General features: G+C 42.7%; 1 protein-coding gene across 5 annotated transcripts in view; it reads right to left on the minus strand.

The window, feature by feature from the left end:
* Positions 1 to 26,149, minus strand: part of rab3gap1 (RAB3 GTPase activating protein subunit 1) — a 94,033-nt gene that overhangs the window by 21,254 nt on the left and 46,630 nt on the right. For 3 of the 5 annotated variants that reach the window (XM_067987244.1, XM_067987246.1, XM_067987249.1), the window contains 9 exons: positions 21,873 to 21,941; positions 21,100 to 21,173; positions 20,891 to 20,983; positions 20,596 to 20,771; positions 10,068 to 10,163; positions 7,596 to 7,768; positions 4,775 to 4,829; positions 3,025 to 3,444; positions 589 to 726 (listed from right to left, as the gene is read on the minus strand). In XM_067987244.1, the coding sequence (XP_067843345.1) occupies positions 589 to 726; positions 3,025 to 3,444; positions 4,775 to 4,829; positions 7,596 to 7,768; positions 10,068 to 10,163; positions 20,596 to 20,771; positions 20,891 to 20,983; positions 21,100 to 21,173; positions 21,873 to 21,941 (1,294 nt within the window). The remainder of the gene's footprint in view (positions 1 to 588; positions 727 to 3,024; positions 3,445 to 4,774; positions 4,830 to 7,595; positions 7,769 to 10,067; positions 10,164 to 20,595; positions 20,772 to 20,890; positions 20,984 to 21,099; positions 21,174 to 21,872; positions 21,942 to 26,149) is intronic. The other 2 variants (XM_067987245.1, XM_067987248.1) reach the window with 1 other exon arrangement.

Genomic DNA, 26,149 nt, shown 5'->3' on the forward strand with positions numbered 1-26,149 from the left:
CCCCTACCCTTCTCTCCAAAGGGTTACTAACACAAACTGTTGTACAGTTATATTAGCACAAGCAGCCCTCAAGTAATTTGCCTCTGCTTCGAAACCTTCAATGTTTTATCCACAATGAGCCCCAGGTCCCTCGCTTGCTCTGCAACTTCTGCAGTTACCTCTGCATTGTATGCACATGCTTGGAGTTACCCAGACTCAAATGCATAACATTGCTTTAAGTAAATGTACTTTATTTAGAAATATAAGTGAACTACTCAAGCTTACATAACCAAACTCTCTGCATAGTGTACACAACTATAATGTGCAGTCAAGAAATCTCTTAATAGTGTACATTACCCAATCATGTGCACACCATTTGATCTTACAGTGCATTTTGAACAGGTGATGATATTGCAGCTCTGTTCCCACACAATTCGACCTTATAAAATAATGTATCTTATTTAGGATATCAAACCTCAAAAGGAAATTATACCATAGATACACAACTTTTTCTGTGATGCTATACAATCCTGAATGTACCACAGGCATAAGAACATTATCCAACTGTTTTCACTCCAACAAATGACAGAACAAATTACGGTATTTTACCTTAAAGGACTCCATGTCTGACAGCAAACAGGCACTCTGCATTCTAGCACGTAGATGTGCTCCTTCAGCTGACGTCCCTAATTTAGCTAATACCTCCGACTGTTCTTCTAATATATCTTCTGTCATTGGTGCTGGCTCCTGATAGGAAGAAAAGTTTCAGTAAATTAAAATGCCGTAGTTAGATCTGATCGCTGTGATAAGTGGCAGTTGGGCGGGGGAAGAAGAGAGAGAAGAACCTATCGAACAGCAAGAAAATACAACTTCATAGTTTGAATCAATCTTTCAATTAACAATTTGAATGTTACTCAACTGTGAAAAAATCTAATATGTAATTTCATTGGCTTTACAATGGCCCTTTGCCAAAATTTGTCCATTTCGTGGTGGGGATAGGGTACAAGCCTAATCATCTGAGATCAAGTGAGCAGCCAGCTGATCTGTTCTCAGATCTCTACCAAAGTTGCTCTGAATGAAGCACCAGGTGTACCAGGATGGCACTGTCACAGCTTTCCATCCAATGTTCCTTCCATTCCATGAGGAAGAGTCTAGAGCTTCCACTGGTTACTTCCCACAGCAACACAGCTGAGATTGAAACTCGAAGGAGAATGGGGGGGGAAAATCACAGTCACAAACCCAAGCCCTTTTACTCTGGATTGGAGTCCAATGTCCCGATTTTCACTGTGCAGTTTGTGGCTACGGTTTTATCTGAAAATTTTAAACATTTATTTAATCACTTTGTTGACGGGGCTAAGCTTAATCCTGCCCTTATCCAGCATCCACTTCTGATAGGGGTCATTGCATAGCAACCAGAAACCCTGACAAATTTTTCCAATCCATTTCTTGGAAATGCTGAGGCCAAATTATGATCAGCCCCACTATTTTTGTATTGCACATCTTTTCTTAACTTTCCTGTTGGTTTTATAAGTTCACTTCTTCCATTATTGCCAGTAAATCTTGGCACATTTTTTTCATGTGATTTCACTTGTCACAGGGACAATGCTTGACTGAAGACAAGATGTATAATGGGGTCATTTAAGCAGTCGGTTCTTCTTGATCTATCTAGATCTAATTTACATAACAGTAATGGCATGGAAGCTGGGTCTGCTAATATATGTAGTATATACAAAAATAAATCTCACATGATGTGAAAGAGAACACGTTGAAATCTAAGTACTACAATGGGCCAGAATTTGCAGTCAAAATAACGGTACGGCTAATGGTGCTCGCTGTTATTTATGTCCAAATGGTACAGCAACTTCAGGTGAGGCACAGATGCATGGTTAACCGCGGATATCCAAAAGTTGCTGTCCAAGATGCGCCGCTCCAGTTAGCTCTGCGAAAACAGCATCTCGCTGTCTGCCTCACCATTGAATGGCATGAAGTTGCTGTATTTGCAGGGTAGATACCAACTAAACGCACCACAGAAAGTTAAATCTCGTCCACTTCAGTCTAAGTACCCTTTTAACTATGTAATAAACGTTATTTACTGCCAATCAACCTCTCTGGCACAGAAAATTAACTATTACAAGTGTGGAGTCCCATTCCTTCAGGTTTTAATTGTTGTTGGGGGGTTTTAAAAATGTTAAAACTTTTCTTTAAACTTTTCCTTTCTGTCTCTTTTCTCTCCCTCTTAATCCAATCTTTCTTTCCCTCTCTTTATTTCTCTTTCTGTACCTGATTTCACACTGAATTCACCCACCCAAATTTACACTGCCTTCTCAGTCCCTGTGCTGTTAATTTCACAATCCTTCAATCTGATTGGTTAAGGAGATACAGTTGCTTGCCCTGTTCATTCAGGTCCCAGATGCCCTGTTTCCCTCGCTGCGGTGTTATCAGCTCACACTTTCAGAAACTTGCCACGCAAAAAATTTAAAAACCTAAACGTGCAAGGACAAATCTAATTAACGGCAGAGTTTTGTATTCACTCAGTTTTAAAAATTGAGTGAATACAGAGAAGAGGAAAAATGCTTTAATTTTGGTCTACATTGTCGTGCTTTTTAAAGCAGTCGTTGGAATGCCTTCCTATAGCATTTTCCAGCAGCACCATTCATTTAAACACATCACAATTTATTTATTTTTTTTACATTAAATGCATGCTGGGTTAGGCTAGCTGTTTGAATTTTTTCCCTTCTAAATCAGGAATATTGATGCTAACAGCAGTGCCCCAACTATTACCTCAGCTGAGATCAACAAGTTTAGCAAAGACCAGATTCGGATCTGAGTCTTTCTGCTTAGCACAGCATTGAGTGGCAAATTTACCCACTAGGCTATCAGAAGCATAATTAAATATTTTTAATTTATTCATGTGAACGGTGACTTTACAAAGTTACTGATATATTCGATATACAATTACCGTGAAAGTATCATTGTCAGACTTTCTTTATTTTAAAATGAAGTAGAAGTTGGAAATTAATGCTAGTTGCCTACAACATTTCTTACCTGTGTAACTGGAATATAAAGTGGATCTCCTGTACGAAGCAGAGTCAGTTTGCCATGCTGATGCAGACGTCCCTCTGGTCTCCACTTTTGGATCTCTTTCTTCCCTCCTTCATCTTTTTTCTCTCCTTTTGTTGTTTCTTCTTTCACTTGACTCTCCTGTGCACTTTCCTTCAACTCCTCTGTATCACTCAGACACTCAAAAAACTCATCCTCACTGTCACTCCATGAGTCCCATGATTTCTGCTGGGATGATTCCCCTTTATTTTCCTTATCAAACTCTTTGTTATCAGAATATTCTGATGTCCCTTTACCAGTACTGTTTGACATCCTCTTCTCCACTGAACCACCCACTGCATTTTCAGATGTTTGTTTCCTTCCATCATCTCTTGCTTTTTTCCTCTCAATGCAACAATTCAGCATCTTAAAATCAAAAGAAGTTTTTACAGGAAGTTAAAAGTTGATACCATTTTTCATTTTATTCCTACTTCTCTCCCCTTATGTTCAAGGGCTCAAATGCAGCCTCCTATTACAGCACCACTTAGAGTAAATTGCATCTACCAAAGCACAATTCAGTGCCCCTACTGCTCCACAATTCCGTAGTCACAGAAATTACTGCAGATTATAGCACCCGCACATAATTTCTCTCTGGCAGTTTTTCCCTCTTGTTTTCCTTCTCCAAACAATTTTTCCTATTGTAATTGTATCGATTCCAATGACTGGTGTACCAATATCTGGCGTTCTGATTCCAAATAGTGTCAGCTGAGTAGGAGAGGGTAAGAGAGGAAGAGGAAACGTGAGGGTACTGCACATATGACAGCACGTCTCTCTCTATCTGTTCAAGATTCAATAATATTCTGTTCTACAAAAGTGAATAAAACATTTAAACAAACGGAAGTTACAGACAACACCGCTTAATGAATTAAGAAAGTTAACTGCTGTGCAGAGAGAAGCAGCAACATGCACAGTGTAGGGCTGGGCAGATAGAGCCATTCATTCACTAAGGCGCTTTTTCTGTGAGAGATGGACAATTCAAATGAAGGTTTACTGGGAACTGATCCAACACCTAAGGTAGGAGAGGACGCATTTCCAACTGCTGGTGTGCAAGATGGAATGACTAGATACAACAGCTGACAAACGAACTTCCAACGAGACACTCTGCTCAGTTTAAGAGGTGGAATTAGCTTCACTACATGAACTTAAACAGAATTTGTTAAAAAAAAAGGTAATTCAATGTACAATCTTTCACAGCATTCAAGAAGCTATAATACCTAAAATGCCAGGGATGATTTTTGCTCATAGAATAGAGATGGTGATGGTGAGTACCAGGTGCTCATGATGCAAGTGAAATATCATCATAAATTACCAGCACCAAAGATATTATTAAAACTAATGACATTGTAAAATCAATACAAAAATACATATTTTCAACAGCTTTAAGGAGAGTGTGGGAGAATAATGTCCATTATTAAAGAATATGAAGTCAAAAATTATTTATTTCTGTTGAGAAGAAATGGTGTTTTGGCTATGCAATGCAATCAAAAGCTTAATGAAATACCTTATGTTTAATATTTAACATCTTTTCATTATACGTTAAGGACATAAGGTTCTTACCTAAAGATGAAAAGAATTTAACAAGACTATCCTTTTATTTGCACTGAAATATTCAGTCAATTCAACTGAAAAAATATTGAAGAATGACACTTAAAATGGATACTGCCATGAAAGTTAATGGTGGAATTTTCAATCCTACCTGCAGTTTTTGATGTAACAAGCAGCATTTTAAATCTGGAGGTCCAATAGCTAACCTGCAAAACAGAATTAATGACCTCTAATTATTTGGTTGTTGCTTTATGATGGCATTGTATAGCATTACTTAAGTTCAAAACTTGCATTGACCACATTTATCATTTATTCTATTTTTAAAAATGTTATCTTCATAGATTGCCAAAACACAACCTAAAATTCAGGCCCTAGACATCTACGCAACCTCAATCAGTCTCCCTTCAGTCATTAGGGAGCGCTGAATGTGGAACCCAACTGATTTTCCTTCCTGCAGTTTGCTTGGTCAGTTGTTTTGCATGGTGCTGCAACAAATTTTCTTTAAATTCGTTCATGGGATGTGGGCGTCGCTGGCAAGGCCAGCATTTATTGCCCACCCCGAATTGCCCTTGAGAAAGTGGTGATGAGCCGCCTTCTTGAACTGCTGCAGTCCGTGTGGTGAAGGTTCTCCCACAGTGCTGTTAGGCAGAGAGTTCCAGGATTTTGATCCAGTGACGATGAAGGAACGGCGATATATTTCCAAGTCGGGATGACGTATGACTTGGAGGGGAACTTGCAGGTAATGTTGTTCCCATGTGCCTGCTGCTCTTGTCCTTCTAGGTGGTAGAGGTCGCGGGTTTGGGAGGTGCTGTCGAAAAAGCCTTGGCAAGTTGCTGCAGTGCATCCTGTAGATGGTACACACTGCAGCCATGGTGCGCCGGTGGTGAAGGGAGTGAATGTTTAGGGTGGTGGATGGGGTGCCAATCAAGCTGGCTGCTTTGTCCTGGATGGTGTCGAGCATCTCGAGTGTTGTTGGGGCTGCACACATCCAGGCAAGTGGAGAGTATTCCATCACACTCCTGACTTGTGCCTTGTAGATGGTGAAAAGGCTTTGGGCAGTCAGGAGGTGAGACACTCTGACCTGCTCTTGTAGCCACAGTATTTATGTGGCTGGTCCAGTTAAGTTTCTGGTCGATGGTGACCGCCAGGATGTTGATGGTGGGGGATTCGGCGATGGTACTGCTGTTGAATGTCAAGGGGAGGTGGTTAGATTCTCTCTTTTTGGAGATGGTCATTGCCTGGCATTTGTCTGGCGCGAATGTTACTTGCCACTTATCGGCCCAAGCCTGGATGTTGTCCAGGTCTTGCTGCATGCGGACACAGACTGCTTCATTATCTGAGGGGCTGCGAATGGAACTGAACACTGTGCAAGCATCAGCGAACATCCCCATTTCTGACCTTATGATGGAAGGAAGGTCATTGATGAAGTAACTGTGCTAGGTATGACTCCAGCCACTGGAGAGCTTTCCCCCTGATTCCCATTCACTTCAATTTCACTGGGACTCCTTGGTGCCACACTTGGTTAAATGCTACCTTGATGTCAAGGGCAGTCACTCTCACCACACCTCCGGAATTCAGCTCTTTTGTCCATGTTTGGACCAAGGCTGTAATGAGGTCTGGAGCTGAGTGGTCCTGGTGGAACCCAAACTGAGCATCGATGAGCAGGTTATTGGTGAGTAAGTGCTGCTTGATAGCACTGTCGACGACACCTTCCATCATTTTGCTGATGATTGAGAGTAGACTGATGGGGCGGTAATTGGTCGGATTGGATTTGTCATGCTTTTTGTGGACAGGACATACCTGGGCAATTTTCCACATTGTCGGGTAGATGCCAATGATGTAGCTGTATGGGAACAGTTTGGCCAGAGGCGCGGCTGGTTCTGGAGCACAAGTCTTCAGCACTACAGCCGGGATGTTGTCTGGGCCCATAGCCTTTGCTGTATCCAGTGCACTCAGCCGTTTCTTGATATCACGTGGAGTGAATCGAATTGGCTGAAGACTGGCTTCTGTGATGGTGGGGATACTGGGAGGAAGCAGAAATGGATCATCCACTCGGCACTTCTGGCTGAAGATGGTTGCAAACGCTTCAGCCTCGTCTTTTGCACTCACGTGCTAGACTCCGCCATCATTGAGGATGGGGATGTTTACAGAGCATCCTCCTCCCGTTAGTTGTTTAATTGTCCACCACCATTCACGACTGGGTGTGGCAGGACTGCAGAGCTTTGATCTGATCCGTTGGCTGTGGAATCGCTTAGCTCGGTCTATAGCATGTTGCTTCCGCTGTTTAGCATACATGTAGTTGTGTTGTAGTTTCACCAGGTTGGCACCTCATTTTTAGGTACACCTGGTGCTGCTCCTGGTACGCTCTTCTACCCTCCTCATTAAACCAGGGTTGATCCCCTGGCTTGTTGGTAATGGTAGAGTGAGGAATATGCCAGGCCATGAGGTTACAGATTGTGCTGGAATATAATCCTGCTGCTGCTGATGGCCCACAGTGCCTCATGGATGCCCAGTTTTGAGCTGCCAGATCTGTCCCATTTAGCACAGTGGTAGTGCCACACAACATGTTGGATGGTGTCCTCAGTGTGAAGACGGGACTTTGTCTCCACAAGGACTGTGCGGTGGTCACTCCTTCCAATACCGTCATGGATAGATGCATCTGCGACAGGTAGACTGGTGAAGACGAGGTCAAGTAGGTTTTTCTCTCGTGCTGGTTCGCTCATCACTGGCCGCAGGCCCTGTCTGGCAGCTATGTCCTTCAGGACTCAGACAGCTCGGTCAGTAGTGGTGCCAACGAGCCACTCTTGGTGATGGACTTTGAAGTCCCCTACCCAGAGTCCATTCTGTGCCCTTATGATCCAACATTGTTTGCAATCTGGGAGAAATGCAACTACAAATATCAGCAAATGCTAAAATTCAAAGCCAGGTTTCCTAGTGCATTGCAAAAGCCTTAAAGTAAAAAAAAAACTTACCCTGGTACAAGATAATTATTTTCCCATCTGTACCGCATTTCCAACACAAATTCCTGCCATAAATGGGCCACACCCCTCATTCCTCCATGATAAAAGTTAACCATACAGAGACACAAAGCCAATTTGTATGTCAGGCTGTCTGAGGGAGCAGATTTAAATTGACTGTAAAGGTTCTGATGAAAAGAAACCATAAACATTATAGAAATGATTAGTATATATTAGAAGTTTACCAATTTTATATACCAGTTCTACATTTTTCTTTAAAAAAAATGTAAAATTGATCAAACTTGAGAATATGAAATAATATGAACAGGCACATACCAGAACCATTAAGATTGAGGAAATGAATAACTAGCTCACTTGTATCAGCTTAAATGATAAAAACTTTTAACAAGTAAACATATTTTCCACACAAAGGTTATAATGGATTAAATTACAGTTGGTACTGAAGCTAGGTTCGTTACGACATTTGAGAGGGAATTTGGTAAATATCTAAAGAAGAAAAATATTAAATGGCATGGAGAAAGAGCAGGGAAACTGGCTTAAAGTAGATTGTTGCAATGTAGTTAGCTGGCTAAAAGTTGATAGCACTGGCACTAGTACACTGGGCTAAGTGGCCAACTTATGCTGAAATTTCTAAAATTCTATGATATGCTTTAAAAGGAATTCACATGCCAGTCATCAAAACAAATATTGAAATAAAAATTGCAGCACTTATTTAACGGTCCAAACTTCGAACGAGCTAGACAACAAAACATGCCACCAAGCCTCAATATGCTTTATATGTACTTAAGTATTAAGAATACTGAACTAGCATGTAATTCCTAGCTGCTGAAGTTTTGCAATGCAGTGCAGATTAGTGCTGATGGAGATCTGCAAATGGGGAGAAGAAATTGTTTCCTTGAGAAATACACAGTGTGTAAAATTGCAAAAAAGACAAGAAGGCACACCAAAGGAAGAAATTAACAAGGAAAGTTCATTTGAGAGGTAATTCAGGAGACAGGAATGAGGGAAAGAAAGAAAAACAATGCAAGAGAGTATTACATTTTCCATTCTTAAGCCATACAGGAAAGAATATAAATTTTAGAGTATGTGTTGGGAGACAGGTTAAGCATTCTTGTGAAAATGCTGCAAAATTATATTTTAGGCATTCAACTGTAATTCAGGCCAATGCTAGTCGTAGTATGTAATAAACTCATCCATTATTAAAATCATGACTAGAGAAATAGTATAGAGCATTCCCACATTTGTAGATTTATTTGTTACAGCTCTTAATAAATCCTAATTTAGTTATATTTCTCTGATCCACAAATACTGTCCTGGTCCTCAAAGGGTTATCTAAAGATATTGGCTACAGTTGAGAGCAACATTTGTAATATTGGATGGACTGACAGGTTTCATTCAAAGTGCTTCATTAAAGATGGTTGAATTTCTGCATTTGTTTTTCCCAGAAATTACTCTGGACACAATACCCACCCTGCCCCTCCCTCCACTAGCCACCCCCCGCAGCCCCCCAACAACCTTACCCATAACACATGCACATGGCCAGATTTCTCCATTATCTGGTTATTGAATGGAATCTAATCATCTGAACTGTATTTATTTCTTTTGCTGTGTGGAAGTAAGTATTAAATACCAGAAAGAAAGAAGAAAGAACTTGCGCATATATAATGACTTTCACAACCTCAGGATGTCCCAAGGTGCTTTCCAGCCAATTATTTACTTTTGAAGTGTTGTCACAGTTGTAATGTAGGAAACTCGGCAGCCAATTTGCACACAGCAAGGTCCCACAAACAGCAATGAAATAAATGACCAGATCTGTTTTAGGTGTTGGTTCATCTATAAATATTGGCCAGGACACTGGGAGAATGCCCCTGCTCTTCTTCGAATAGTGCCGTGAGAGCTTTTGCGTCTACCCGAGCGGATAGTCAGGATCTCGGTTCAATGCCTCATCTGAATGACGGCATCTCCGACACTTCAGCACTCCCGCTGTACTGCACTGAAGTGCATGCTAGATTACGTGGTCAAGTCTCTGGAGTGGGGCTTGAACCCAAGACCTTTAGACTCGGAGGCGAGAGTGCTACCACTGAATCAAGGCTGACTCTACTTTTGCTTGTGCATCAAAAGGAACTGCACATACATCAACACTATCACCTGAAATTCAAATTATGCTACAGTTTGGAACAAGAATTGAAAAAATGAATAGTGATGAACAATTTGTGCATACTACATGAAATTCTGCAGCAAATTTCGCATTTCCAACTGTAGCCATACTACCTCCTCTTGAGGTGCTTGTGTTAGCATCATAATTGCAGAACTCCATTGGGGAGGAACAAGTATGCCTAAAAATTAGACCAATCATTTCTGAAACATCACTATAATATTTTGTTGTAACATACATAACAAATTAACAATTAAAACAGTTACAAAGACTTTCTAGGGCTGAATTGGACAGAAGATTCTGGAACTTACATAGCCCTCTTCTTCAGCTGTACTACGTCCTCTTGAGGTGCTAGGTTTAGCATTAGTTGCATCACCAACTTTTTCAGCAGCGTCTGGGAAAAGAAACTAAATGTACAAAATGATAAGTTAGGTTACATCTAATTCCTCTTCATTGTATAGTGCTTTGTGCTTGCTTTGGACATTTAACCAGCATCATAAAATAGAACAAATAATACATCAGTTTATTATAATTGAATACAGAATTAACTATTGAACCCACATTTATGTTACCAATGTAATTTCCATCACAGATGACGACGTTTCTATTTATCAGAGTACTAAAGAATCCTGAAATAATTCATAACAAAATGAAGCCATCTTGTGCTGCTTATATCAAGGAGACTAGGATTATCCAGAAATATTTCAAAGGAATCAAATTTGCTTATATCATTTTTTTTAAAAACTGCTTGTGACAAAAATTAGTTATGTTTTAGTTTTGGTTCAGTGCCTGTTACCTTAAATCCAGTCACAATACATCAGCTGTTTAAAAGCTTACTAAGCTTATTTCAAAACAATGTTGCAAGATTCGGTTACAGGCTGGAGAGAATAACAGTTCAAAATTAAACAATGTTACGTGATTATAGTCATGTGCAAACTGAACCAAAGTTAAATGGTGAGATATTCAAAATCTAGTAACTCCTAATCTAACTTATCTCCGGGATATGAGAAAAGGGGTGTCGTGTTTAAATCGGAGTCAACTTAGAAATTTCCAACGGACTCATTCCAAGAGAGAAAAAAAAAGTTTGAAGTTTATATTATTAAGGGTTCTCACAGTGATGAGTTCAAAGAAGAAAAAAAATCACTGTATCTGAAAGTCACTTGTGAAAGATTAGCCTAGTTCTTAGAGTTGTGATCTTTTTATTATTTTGTCTACTCGAGGAGACAGATACTATCTACTGTAAATATATAATTATGACCATTAGTTACTTGCTTGTATGTCTTTTGTTAAATTAATTTGCTTAAGGAATTTAAACTTAGAATGAAATCTGAAGGTGTGGTGCTCTACTCTCTCATCATAGAAAAGACAATTTCTACAAAGGGATAGGTTAAGTTCAGTAACTGAAAGCGATCAACAAACACGGTCTTGTGTTTCGTTACCTTGCGTGCGTTACTGAAAACTTGTCTAGATCTTGAGGCCAAGATAAACATTAAGAACGCAAGAAGTAGGAGCAGGCCATACAGCCCCTTGAGCCTGCTCCGCCATTCAATAAGATCATGGTTGATCTTCGACCTCAACTCCACTTTCCCACCCGATCCCTATGTTACCATGACCCCTGATTCCCTTAGAGTCCAAAAAACTACCGATTTCAGTCTTGAGCATCCACAATCAAACATATGGTAATTGGGGCTTGCGCAAAACAGTGATTTAAGAAATGAGCCAAAATAATAGAGTATTGGCCAAAAAAATAAGAGCTTAAAAGTGAATATGTAGTCAATTCACTACTTATCAAAATTAACAATAAACAGGTTCACATAGAGGGATTCAACAACAACCACCACCTACATTTATATAGCGCCTTTAACATAGTAAAAGGCACTGAGAAAATCATAATATGATTAGGCAGAGTCAACATGGTCTTATGAAAGGGAAATTATGTTTGACAAATCTATGAGAGTTTTCTTTTGAGCATGTAACTAGCAGGGTAGATAAGGGGGAAACCAGTGGATGTAGTGTATTTGGATTTTCAAAAGGCATTGGATAAGGTGCCACACAAGAGGTTGTTACACAAGATTAGGGCTCATGGGATTAGGGTAATACATTAGCATGGACTGAGGATTGGTTGACGGACAGAAAGCAGAGAGTAGGAATAAACAGGTCATTTTCGGCAGGCTGTAACGAGTGGGGCGCCGCTAGGATCAGTGCTTGGGCCTCAGCTATTTACAATCTATATTAATGACTTAGATGAGTGCAACGTATCCAAGTTTGCTGATGATTGACAAAGCTAGGTGAAAAAGTAAGCTGTGAGGAAGACACAAAGAGGCTGCAAAGGGATATAGACAGGTTAAATAATTGGGCAAGAAGGTGCAGATGGAGTATAATGTGGGGAAATGTGAAGTTACCCACTTTGGTAGGAAGAATGGAAAAGCAGAATTTTTTTTAAAAAGGTGAGACTCTAAGAAATGTTGGTATTCAGAGGATTTGGATGTTCTTGTACATGAATCACAGAAAATTAACATGCAGGTACAGCAAGCAATTAGGAAAGCAAATAGTATGTTGGTGTTTATTGCAAGGAGGATGGAATATAATAGTAAGGAAGTCTTGTTGCAATTATATATGGCTTTGGTGAGACTACTAGAGTACTATGTACAGTACTAGTGAACAAAGGTTCATTAGATTGATTCCTGGGATGAGAGGGTTGTCCTTTGAAGAGAGATTGACTAGAATGGGCCTATATTCTCTGGAGTTTAGAAGAATGAGAGGTGATCTCATTGAAACTTATAAAATTCTTAGGGGATTTGACAGGGTAGACGCTGAGAGGCTGTTTCCCCTGGCTGGGTGGTCTAGAACTAGGAGTCATAGGGCTCGATATTAGCAGGGCGGCGGGTTCATAGCGGGGGGTCGACTGGGCCCGTGGGTAACGCACCCGGTGAAATCAGTGTGCTCCGCACGGAATCGCAGGCTAATTGGAGCCACTTACCTTGGCTTCTGTGTTTCTCGCTGGTAAGCTGCGCGGCAGGCGGACTGCGCATGCAAGGTCTGTCAGCTGGACGAGCCCTATTTAAAGGGACAGTCCTCCACTGACTGATGCTGCAGGAAATAGGAAAAATTATAGCATGGAGCAGCCCACGGGAAAAGCTGCTCCCAGGTTTAATGATGCCTCACTCCAGGTATCATTGGATGGGGTGAGGAGGAGGGGGAGGACAGAGATCTTCCCCCCGGCAGGCGGGAGGAAGCGGCCTGCCTCTGCCACCAAGAAGGCCTGGCTCAAGGTGGCAGAGGAGGTCACCAGCACCACCAACATATCGCGCACCTGCATACAGTGCAGGAGGCGCTGCAATCACCTAAGGTCAGCCGAAGTGAGTACACTTACTGATTCCCCTACACTCCGTCTGCCACATCATTGCCCCCACCCCACATCTCCTTCTGCACTACCAACACTACTCTATCATATCACCCCTCACACCCACTCAAAGGTCATCCTCATCTTACCTGCACTTACTCACCTCGCCAGTGCTTATCCTACCACTACCACTCAACCCAATCCTCATACAATCTCATGGCTCTATCTCATACTCACCCTCTCATGCATCTCTTTCATGGTCAGCCTCACTCAACCTGCCACTATCTGTGCTGCAGCCACAGGGCATGCATCACATATGTGCAGTAGGAAGCGTAAGGCAAACGTGTTGTGAGCATGAAGGGGATGCACAAGGGTGTTTGAGGGTTTGTCATGTTGTTTCCTATATTTAATTTCTGATCAACTCACATTACATATTATATTGGCACCACCACTGCCACGTCTTTACGAATCTTGTCTGGTTTGTACAATAATGCCCTTTCCTGAGGATCACTATGAAGACCCACAACTGATGCCACCCATTGTGTCACTGCAGAGTGGGTGTAGGTGTATTTGCAGGGCTCTTTTGTGTAGACGACTGAGACGTTGGCGATGTCCCCGTTGGCACACTGGAAGGATGCGGAGGAGAAGTTGTTGAGGGCAGTGGTGACTTTGACAGCGACAGGTAAGAAGATGGTGCTCGGGCCAGCCGGGAGCAGCTCGGCATGAAGGAGGCTGCAGATGTCCACGACTACATGTCGAGTGACTCTGAGCCTCCGTGTGCACTGCTGCTCAGAAAGGTCCAGGAAGCTGAGCCTCGGTCTGTAGACCCTGTGGCGAGGGTAGAGCCCTCTGCGACGCATCTCTCTCTGCGGTTGCCCTCCCTCCTGCTGTGCAGGTGGATGTGTCAGAGCACTGTGTTGTGAAGCTCCACGTGTCAGAGGTGGATGGCGTGGCCGGCGAGGTTGGTGATGCTGTTCGCCCTCCGAGGAGGTCATGACTGCAGCTACGGCAGCTTCCATCCAGAAGATGTACATTTGAGGGGGTCCGCAAGGTAGGTAAACGGGGTAAGTGTGCAAGTTTGTGAATTTTATTGTTAGGAGGAGGGTGGTGGAGGCCAAACTTTGTCCAAAGTGACAGAGTGGCCTCCTGAAATGAGCGAGGGGCTCTCCTCCCACCACCACCCACCCGTCAAATGGACCTTTGCAGCTGCCACAGGCTGATGGCTGCAACACGTCCATTTCAACTGGAAGCGTTTCCTCCAGTACGGGAAACAATCTCAGTTCATTTCAAAATCCCATCCCTTCTAAAATATCAGGTCAAACAGGTCTGTAAACAACCTGAAGTTACTGTTCAAGTACTTTAAGTGGCACCCCGCCGGCTTTAATTGCCAGTGGGATTCCCACATGTGGGGGCTGCAGACCCGCCCCGGGAATCCTGGATTTTCGCAGCCCCTCGCCCACGAACGCACCTGATCGTGGGTGCGAAAATTGAGCCCATAGTCTCAGGATAAGAGGTCGGCCATTTAGAACAGAGATGAGGAAAAATTTCTTCACTCAGAGGGTCGTGAATCTTTGGAATTCTCAACCCCAGACGGCTGTGGATGCTCAGTCCTTGAGTATACTCAAAACTGAGATCAATAGATTTTTGGACACTAATGGAATCAAGGGTTATGGGGATTGGGTGGGAAAGTGGATTTGAGGTCAAAGGTCAGCCATGATCTTATTGACTGGTGGAGCAGGCTTGAGGGGCCGTATGGCCGACTCCTGCTCCTATTTCTTATGTAAAATGACCCAAGGTGCTTCACAGGAGCATTATCAAACAAAATTTGACACCGAGCTGGATAAGGAAATATTAGGACAAGTGACCAAGAGCTTGGTCAAAGAGGTAGGTTTTAAGGAGCATCTTAAAGGAGGAGAGAGTGGTAGAGAGGTGGAGGGGTTTAGGGAGGGAATTCCAGAGCTTAGGACCTAGGCAGTTGAAAGCATGGCCGCCAATGGTGGAGTAATTAAAATCGGGGCTGCGCAAGAGGCAAGAATTGGTGCAGTGGAGAGATCTCGGAGGAATGTAGGGTTGGAGGAGGTTACAGAGAAAGGGAGGGGCGAGGCCATGGAGGGATTTGAAAACAAGGATGATGAGAATTTTAAAAACAAGGCGTTGCCGGACCGGGAGCCAATGTAGGTCAGCAAGCACAGTAGTGATGGGTGAATGGGACTTGGTGCGGAATTCGATAGGGGCAGCAGAGTTTTGGATGAGCTCAAGTTTATGGAGGATGGAAGATGGGAGGCCGCCAGGAGAGCATTGGAATAGTTGATTCTAGAGGTAACAAAGGCATGTATGGGGGTTTCAACAGCAGATGAGCTGAGGTGATGTTAGAGGTGTAAGTAGGCGGTCTTGGTAATGGAGCGGATATGGTGTCTGAAGCTCATCTCAGGGTCAAATAGGACACTATGGTTGCCAACAGTCTGGTTCGGTCGCAGACAGTGGACAGGAAGAGGTATGGAGTTGGTGGCTAGAAAATGCAGTTTGTGGCCTGAGTTCGGGGACTGAAGACAATGGCGTCAGTCTTCCCAATATTTAGTTGGTGGAAATTTCGGCTCATCCAGCACTGCATGTTGGATAAGCAGTGTGACAAATCAGAGGCAGTGGAAGGGTCAAGGGAAGTGGTGGTGAGGTAGAGCTAGGAGTCGTCAGGCACATGCGGAACCTGGTGATGTGTTTTCGGATGATGTCACCGAGGGGCAGCATGTACATTTTTTTGTATTCATTCAAGGGGTGTGGGCGTCGCTGGCAAGGCCAGCGTATATTGCCCATCTCTAATTGCCCTCGAGAAGGTGGTGATGACCTGCCTTCTTGAACCACTGCAGTCCGTGCGGTGAAGGTATTCCCACAGTGCTGTTAGGTAGGAGTTCCAGGATTTTGACCCAGCGACAATGAAAGAATGGCGATATATTTCCAAGTCAGGATGGTGTGTGACTTGGAGGGGAACGTGCAGGCGGTGGTGTTCCCATGCGCCTGCTGCCCTTGTCCTTGTCCTTCTAGGTGGTAGAGGTCGCGGGTTTGGGAGGTGCTGTCGAAGAAGTATTGGCGAGTTGCTGCAGTGCATCTTGTAGATGGTACACACTGCAGCCATGGTGCACCAGTGGTGGATGGAGTGAATGTTTAAGGTGGTGGAAGGGGTGCCAAACAAGCGGGCTGCTTTGTCCTGGATGGTGTCGAGCTTCTTGAGTGTTGTTGGAGCTGCACTCATCCAGGCAAGTGGAGAGTATTCCATCACACTCCTGACTTGTGCGTGGTAGATCGTGGAAAGGCTTTGGGGAGTCAGGAGCTGAGTCACTCGCCACAGAATACCCAGCCTCTGACCTGCTCTTGTATTTATGTGGCTGGTTCAGTTAAAGTTTCTGGTCAATGGTGACCCCCAGGATGTTGATAGTGGAGGATTCGGCAATGGTAATGCCGTTGATGGTCAAGGAGAGTTGGTTAGCATCTCTCTTGATGGAGATGGGCATTGCCTGGCACTTGTGTGGTGCATAGGATAGATGGTGGCATAGAATAGATCCTTGGGGGACTCCAGAGATAACTGTGCGGGAGCGGGAAGAGAAGCCATTGCAGGTGATTCTCTGGCTACAACTGGATAGATAGGAATGGGACCAAGCGAGGGCAGTCCCACCCAGCTGGACGACAGAAGAGCGTCATTGGAGAAGGACGGTGTGTTCAACCATGTCAAAGGTTGCAGACACGTCAAGAAGGATGAGGAGGGAATAGTTTACCATGGTCATAGTCACATAGGATGTCATTTGTGACTTTGATAAGTGCCGTTTCAGTGCTGTGGCAGGCGGAAACCTGATTGGAGGGGTTCAAACCTGGTGTTGTTGGAATGATGGGCACGGATTTGGGAGGCGACAAGGGAGGTTGAAGATCAGCCGGTAGTTCGCAAGGACAGAGGGGTCAAGGGTGGGTTTTTTGAGGAGGGGGGGGCGATGATGGCAGATCTGAAGGGGAGAGGGAACCATTAACAATATCAGCTAACATGAGGGCCAGGAAGGGAAGTTGGGTGGTCAGCAGTTTGTTGGGAATAGGGTCGAGGGACGGTGGGTATCATGGACAAGATGAGCTCAAAGAGAGCATAAGGGGAGATAGGAGAAAAACTACAGAAAGATGCAAGTTCAGTGCTAGGGCAGGGGAGAACTGTAGGGGAAGTTTGCCTTGGGGAGCGTGGGGAAGGGAGGGATGCGGCAGAGGCAAATGAATGGATGGTCTCAATCTTAGTGACAAAGAAGTCCATCAGCTCCTAGCACTTGTTGTTGGAGGTGAAGGTGGAGGGGGCAGGGGTGAGGGGTTTAAGAAGACGGTTTGTAGTGGAGGAGAAGCCGGGAGTTATCTTTGCGTTCCAGGATGATCCTGGAATAGTGAGCAGTTACGGCAGAGGAGAGCAGGACCCGATAGTCCTTCATGTGATCCAGCCAGTTCTGGCAATAAATTGCTATACCAGTTGTCTGCCATAAACGTTCAAGACTGTGTCCCTTGGACTTAAGGGAGCGGAGATGAGGGCCGTACCAGGGGAACAACCAGATGAGAAAGAATAATGATTTTAATGGGGACAAAGGCATCAAAGGTAGAGGTGAGAGTGTGATTGAGCAGATCGGTAGCTGCACAAATGTCATGGTGAACGGCAGGCCAAAGGCTAGACAGTTGGGAATTTGAAAGTGCTGTTGTAAATGACTTTGGGGGGGGGGCGGGGGGGGGAAAGAGTTTTGTCCAAGGGCAAACACAAACAAAGGGAAGTGGGAAATAAAAAAACAGGAAATGCTGGAAATACTCAGCAAGTCAGGCAGCGTCTGTGAAAAAAGAAAGAGTTAGCATTTCAGGTCAATGACCCTTCGTCAGAACTGGAAGAAGTTGAAGATTAAACAGTTTTTAAGCAAGTACAGGCGGGAGGGGGAAGGGAGATGGGAGATGTAAGTGGAGAGGGATATAAGGAAGTGATCAGAGATGGCCTTATCTGTGGTTGATAGGATAGGAATAGAGAGGCCATGCGAGATGGCAATGTCGAGAGGGTGGTCGTGAATGTGGGTAAGGGGGCATATATGAAGGGAGAGATTAAGGGAGTTTGGGGGGCAGTGAACTCAGAGGAGAGAGGGCAAGATGAGTTGAGGTGAAGGTCGAAATCACAGAGGATGAGAAGTTGCTTGGTGCAGAGGCTAAGGGAGGAAAGCAGTGAAGATATCTTGGAGAGGAACTTGGCGTGGTACTTGGGTGGGCGGTAGGGAATGAGGATTTTAAAGGACAGGTGAGAGGGATGGAACAAGATGAGATACTCAAAGGAGGAGAAGGTGCCAGAGGAATAGGGGGACAGTCCAAGATGTGATTTGGTGATACGGGCCACACCTCCACGGCCAGGGCAGGGCAAGTTGTGGAAGATATAGCCGGTGGGGGGGGGGTTTCATTAAGGGGGAAGCTGTCATCACCCGTCAGCCAAGTTGTCAATGCATTTATTCACAATAAGCTCATGGATGGCATAGGCCTTGTTCACAAGTGAACGGACATTCTGGAGAGAGGCTGTGATAGTTGATCCGCTGACAGAGTCCACAGGGTCAGAGCTGGGTGAAGTGAATGGGGCGGAAGAAATTTGGCAAGATTAACCCCCAGCGGGCACGCTGAATGGGAAGGTCGATGAGAGAGTAGGATGGGGCATTTGGAGTTGCTGCTCGTAAGGAGGCAGCGACGAGTGTCTCAATGGGCCCTTCGGAGAATGTTAAGAAAGGCAACAGAGGGAAGCTGTAGGCTTATCTAGGAGGGAGTGAAGCCTGGGATAGCGGCAAGGGTGTAGGAAGGTCGAGGAGTGGTGAAGGGTTGGGGGCAGAGTACCCGAGAGGGGAGAAATGAAAGGAGGCATGACGACAGGAGAGAGGGGCCTAGGAGGGGTAAGAAGAGGAAAAAGGAAAAAAGGGAATTAGAAATGATTAGAAGTAGAAGCTCCGGTCCTGAACGGCAGTCAAAACACACACGTGAATGGACACAGGGAAACTCAAGATACATGGGCATGGTTATATAGCAAGCTTAGGATAGATACGTCCTGATAATAAACGGGGAGTAGAGAGGAGACAATGGGATGGAGTTCAAAGTTAAAGTCAGAGGTCCCGTGGTGGGATAAAGTTGACGTTGATAGGGTGGAGTCACCTTGGAGCATCGCGAACTGATGTCCAGGTTCGGAGACAGGTATGGAGGGCGAGCGAGTCCAGAAGCTATTTGAAGGGTAGAGTACTGGACGCGCACTGCTGTAGGTATTTCTGTGGAAATGAAGAGCCAGGACGTGTGCAGAATCGATCATGAGGCAGGAAACAGTGGCGAAGTTGGAGGTCACTATAAGATCCAGAAGTGGCAGAGAAATGGACTTTGGCCCAGGAGAGTGAATTTCTGGCCAGGATCCACACTGTAGCAAAACAAAGCTGAAAAACCAGTAGGACAGTCCTAAGCTTAGCAGGTAACAGCAGTAGTGGGAGATGGGTAGCAAGCAAGACAAAGTTACCTTAAAACTTAAGCAACTGAACAGAAGATCAGAGTCACAGCAGCTGAGTCTTACAGTGTAGTCCAGTGGAGTAGCATAGTCTTGACGGCAAAAAAGTACAGGAATTTGAAAGCCAAGTTTGAGCAAAGTTCCAGTGCTCACTGATGAAAACAAAGAGCAATGGGCAGTGGGCCTAGGTAACTTTAAACTTGCAGCTTGAACTTGCAATTCGGGTTAAAATGCACCCACTATTAGAACTTGAAAAGTGGAAAGGAGGAGATTGGGGGAGAAAGGGCAAAGGCTGGCCATGGATGGCCAAGAATAGAGTTGCACAGCAAAGGAGCTCCCTAGGAAGCTGCCAGCCCAGGAGTCATCAGATAATATAATCTTCAAGAACAATACTTAAAGTAATTTGTAACCATATTTGAACATGTATGAGATTATGGACTTTAAATCACCACTGTATAATTTTATAATGCAGAATATGGACCTATTAGGGCAGTTTTATGTCATTTGTGCTCCTTCTCTCTACTCCCGACAGCAGATGTCATGGTGCACAATGACAGCAAGAATGTTCCATGAACTTGATGTGTGATAACATCCTCATTGAGGGAATTGTGACTGACATAATTACTGAGTTTATTAAGCAATAATGTGAAGTCATTACCAGAAAATAATAGTTACATATTACATCAAATAACACACTAAAGGGATATAACTTTTTAAATAATGTCGTTATAAACTTAAAGACAGTAGCTACCACAAAACCAAAGTTACAACATTTTTATTATGCTACAATCTACTCTTAATATAAATTATAGAAATTTGAATTATCTTAGTAATTCAAATTTCTTTTTAGCACTCAATTCCCACTTTGTTGTGTTATTTACATTGCTTAATTCAAATTATTGAAAAATTCAAATTTTTAGTGCAAAAATCGACTTCAAATTAACAGGAGTAGATTGTACTTTCAAAGAAAATAACAACTTACTAATAAAATGGAGTTCAGAACTTCATTGCTAATTGGTGTCTCTTCCACACGTCTATGTTTATGCATCCTCTTGCGAGCACTGTGAACCATATTTGACATAGTGGACAATCTAGGCATGTGAACAGCTGTTGGTTCTGTGAGCTTCTGCAATGCTTGGCTGATATCTGCATTCTCTGCTGAAAAGAAGCATTTCTATAAACAACTTAATCAGTACAAAGAAACTGTATGTTGTACATAAGCCAAATTCTAAAAAGTAGTGCATAGTTATGTGAATTTTAAAATCTGTTGTTTTAACCTTTGTTTTCATCTTCAAAAGCTGACCTTCCAAGAAGTTCATCAGTCGACTCTTTCCGGCGACAAAGTTTAAAGAACTCGGTGAGAAAATCACCTATATATAAAAAAAGTAAAAACATTTAGGAATCTTAACAGAATTTTCTTATAATGTAAAATTTGGAATTTAGTTTCACTTGCAGCTTTTCATACTAGAGTAGAATAATTTTATACCCAACAAGCACTGGGGGTTATCAGCCTTCCTCACTCTGACAGACCACTGGGGTGCTTGAAGAGCGTCAAGGTCCCTGGCAAAAAAAGTTAATAATTGTGAAAAGTCTTTGCACTTTCATAAGCAGCTCAGTAACTCTGCTTCAAATCACAATATTGGCATATGCGATCACAATTTCCTTGTCACATGGAAGAATGTTATTTATCTCTCACAATGTAACACTACCTTTCTTATCCCACAGTTGCACAAAAAGCCACAATTAAAATCAGTGGGTTTCAGGAGTACTCCTGGACTCCTTCACTTTCCTTTCTCTGCTTACTTTCATTGAGAACAAAATCATTTTTCTTTTTAAGCCCTCATACAATATCAATTTTTTTTTTTTTTTTTTTAAGTGCAATGAAATTAAATGCCATGCACATTTATCAATCTTCCATGTAGAATTTTCTCAGTACTTTTCTTAAATCTCAGCAAAACCTAATGAAACCCTTTCCTGAAACTAGTTAAATGGATTAGAGAGACACTTATGGTCGTAACGGTTATTCTGTACAAATAGAGTGCCCTAAGATAACAACATGCAGTAGATTATAAATGTAGATGCATTTCTTCACGAATGGAATTCCTTCAGTAAGTAACAAAATAGTAATTTGTCGTTTTGCAGAAGCGCCAATCAAAGGATGAGATATCAACAATTCTGAGCTTTTGTTCAAACAGATTTGTAAACTTGAAAAAACAATTTTGAAAAGGAAAATGAAATTTAAAGGTACTCAGTACTTACGAGTATACATCATTGTCAACAATAATGCCTTCTGTGAGATGAGGCCAAGTGGTGGCTAAATGTAATTCACTAAAAGAAAAATATATGACACAAGTCAGAATCTTATTCATCATTATTAGAAACTGCTAAAGAAAACACGGAAGAGTATTTCTGACAAAGAAAGAGGATTAGTGTGGAGTTGGAAGTTTGAATGGAGTTCTGAAATCCACAAAAATCTTGTTTCCAACTCAAATGACTCATACAAAGACAAATTTTATTCAACTCTTGCTGTACATTGACATGCTTTTCATGGAAATCTTTGAGGTGTACTTAGAGGTTCACATTCTATTCCCCTCTTCCAGTGACAGAGAAAGCTTGCGTCATGCCAAGGGGAGGTGGAGGCTCTGGGTCATGGCAATATTAATGTAGCACCACTACCATTGTGTCATTCGGAATGTGTATCTGCCAGCCCCATCTTTTTTTAAGCTATTCAGGACTAATACTATTCAGGACTAAATGCCACTTCGCCTAAAGTTAGTGATGTTAAATAAATTCAATGCATGCTTCCCCATTGGCTCAGTGGATAAAATGTTCTATGACATGTTGTCCAGCCAGAAAAGAAAGGGTCCAGGTTCAATATTTAGCTTGTACTGAGTTTGCTGATCTCAGGCAGAGAGGGGGAGTGCAAGATCAACCATAATTCCCACTTCCAATCACCATCTAGTATAATCCAGTGGCTGAAAACCATTTTGGGAGACGATAGGGTGCAATATGAATACAAGTTGTTTCTCATTTTTTTTATTTTATATATATATATATATATATATATATATATATATAAATAAATAAATAAATAAATAAAGTGATTTGTACTAGAAAGTGGGCATCAGGTCAAGATAGGATTGGACTGAGCTGCGATGACCCCAATCTGGCAACAAGTACGCTCTAGCTTCACACATGAAGAATACCACGTGGGTCGGGTACTGCAGAGCTGCTGCCATCTGTGTAACAATTCCACAGTTTTTCATTTGATATCTTCAGCAGAAAAGGAAATGAGAAATTCCAGAAAGTTAGAAAAATAAATTTAATAATAATCACATGATAAATGACGTTCATATCTGACATTTTTCTCTTTTGTTTTCCTTCTCCAAATAGCTTTCTTGCCTTGCAATTGTATTAAAACCAATACCTGATTCACAAATTTCAATACCTGTTCTGCATCTGAACTGTGTCAGCTAACACCAACCTTCTAATCTACAGGTGAAGCATTTTTTGTGGGTGTCTTGACACATGCTGAAACCCATTACAATGTTTAAAACATTATTATCCAAGTAACTGAGGCTCCATACAGTTCTCTCTCCCCGTTACAACACATTCCACTTACCTACGTCCAGACTGCTTAGGTGCAGGATGACCAAAGCCAAAATTTAGGGAACCCAGAGTTTGCACAGGGGTTCAACTAGAACTTAACCAGTTAAAACTGTGTAGATTACCAGTACAGAACACTCATGAGCTTTCCACTGCACGGCTGCCCATTAGGGCATTGGCATGTGGGTTTACCTGTAACCAATGGAAAGAATCCCAGCCCCAAGATTTGTGGAAGAGTAGACAAGAACCTCAGTGAGCTCATTTCACATCTTCATCAATTACATTTCACAGAATGTACAACACAGAAACAGGCCATTCGACTCAACAGGTCCATGTCAGTGTTTATGCTCCACACGAGCCTCCTCCCACCTTACTTCATCTAATCCTATCAACATATCCTTCTATTCCTTTCTCCTGCATGTGTTTATCTAGCTTCCCCTTAAATGCATCTATGCTAGTTGCCTCAACTACTCCTTGAGGTGGCGAGTTCCACATTCTAACCACGCTCTGGGTAAAGAAGTTTCTCCTGAATTCCCTTTTGGATTTATTAATGACTATCTTATATTTATGGCTCCTAGTTCTGGTATCCCCTGCAAGGGGAAACATCTTCTCTACGTTTACCCTATCAAACCCTTTCATAATCTTAAAGACCTCCATCAGGTCATAGGAACATAGGAACAGGAGGAGGTCATTTAGCCCCTCGAGCCTGTTCCGCCATTCAATGAGATCATGGCTGATCTGTGACCTAACTTCATATACTCGCCTTCGCCCCATATCCCTTAATACCTTTGGTTAACAAAAATCTATCAATCACAGACTTAAAATTAGCAATTGAGCTTGCATCAACTGCCGTTTGTGAAAGAGAGTTCCAAAACTTGTGGCTAACAAGAGAAATTAAAGATAGAATTAAATCAAAGGAAGAGGCATATAAAGTTGCCAGAAAAAGCAGTAAGCCTGAGGATTAAGGGCATTTTAGAATTCAGCAAAAGAGGACCAAGAAATTGATAAAGAAAGGGAAAATAGAATATGAGTGTAATAGTGAGAAACATAAAAACAGACTGTAAAAGCTTCTATAGGTATGTAAAAAAGAAAAGACTGGCAAAGGCAAATGTGGGTCCCTTACAAACACAGACAGGAGAATTTATAATGGGGAATAAGGAAATGGCTGAAAAAATAAACAAATACTTTGTGTCTGTCTACACGGAAGACGACCCAAAAAAGCTCCCCGAAATACCAGAGAACCAAGGGTCTGGCGAGAATGAGGAACTGAAAGAAATTAGTATTAGTAAATAAAAATAGTACTAGAGAAATTAATGGACTGAAAGTCGATAAATCCCAAGGACCTGATGATCTACATCCCAGGGTTTTGAAAGAGGTGGCTTTGGAGATAGTGATGCATTGGTTGTCATCTTCCAAAATTCTATAGATTCTGGAATGGTTCCTGCAGATTGGAGGGTAGCAAATGTAACCCCACTATTTAAGAAAGGAGGAAGAGAGAAAACTGATGTTAGCCTGACATCAGTAGTAGGGAAAATGCTAGAATCTATTATAAAGGATGTGATAACAGGACACTCAGAAAATAATAATAGGATATGGCAGAGTCAACATGGATTTATGAAAGGAAAATCATGTTGGAGTTCTTTGAGGATGTAACTAGTAGAATAGTTAAGGGGGAATCAGCGGATGTGGTGTATTTGGATTTTCAGAAGGCTTTCAATATGGTCCCACACAGGAGGTTGGTAAACAAAGTTACAGCACATGGAATTGGGGGTAATATACTGGCATGGATTGAGAATTGGTTAACAGACAGAAAACAGAGAGTAGGAATAAACGGGTCTTTTTCAGGTTGGCAGACTGTGACTAGTGGGCTATCGCAGGGATCAGTGCATGGACCCCAGCTGTTCACAATCTATATCAATGATTTGGATGAGGGGACCAAATGTAGTATTTCCAAGTTTGCTGATGACACAAAACGAGGTGGGAATGTGAGTTGTGAGGAGGATGCAAAGATGCAAATATAATGTGGAAAAATGTGAAGTTATCCACTTTGGTAGGAAAAAACAGAAATGCAGAGTATTTTTTAAATGGTGAGAGATTGGGAAATGTTGATGTTCAAAGGGACCTGGGTGTCCTTGTACATGAGTCACTGAAAGCTAACATGCAGTGCAGCAAGCAATTAGGAAGGCAAATGGCATGTTGGCCTTTATCACAAAAGGATTTGAGTACAGGAGTAAAGATGTCTTACTGCAATTATATAGGGCCTTGGTGAGACCGCACCTGGAATATTGTGTACAATATTGGTCTCCTTACCCAAGAAAGGATATACATGCCATAGAGGGAGTGCAACGAAGGTTCACCATACTGATTCCTGGGATGGCGGGATTGTCGTACGAGGAGAGATTGAGTAGACTAGGCCTGTATTCACCAGAGTTTAGAAGAACGAGAGGTGATCTCATTGAAACATACAAAATTCTTACAGGGCTCGACAGGGTAGATGCAGGGTGGATGTTTCCCCTGGCTGGAGAGTCTAGAACCAGGGGTCACAGTCTCAGAATATGGGGTAGAACATTTAGGACTGAGATGAGGAGAAATTTCTTCACTCAGAGGGTGGTGAATCTTTGGAATTCTCTACCTCAGAGGGCTGTGGAGGCTCAGTCATTGAGTACATTCAAAACAGAGATCGATAGATTTCTAGATATTAAAGGCATCAAGGGATATGAGGGTAGTGCAGGAAAATGGCGTTGAGGTAGAAGATTAGCCGTGATCTTGTTGAATGGCGGAGCAGGCTCGAGGGGCCGGATGGCCTACTCCTGCTCCTGTTTCTTATGTTCTGAAACTTCTGCCATCCTTTGCATGCAGAAGTGTTTCCTAACTTCACTCCTTAAAGTCCTGGCTCTAATTTTTAGGCTATGTCTCCTAGTCCTAGACTC

The sequence above is a fragment of the Heptranchias perlo genome, chromosome 7 (genome assembly GCF_035084215.1).
Source record: "Heptranchias perlo isolate sHepPer1 chromosome 7, sHepPer1.hap1, whole genome shotgun sequence".
Taxonomy (NCBI): Eukaryota; Metazoa; Chordata; class Chondrichthyes; order Hexanchiformes; family Hexanchidae; genus Heptranchias; species Heptranchias perlo.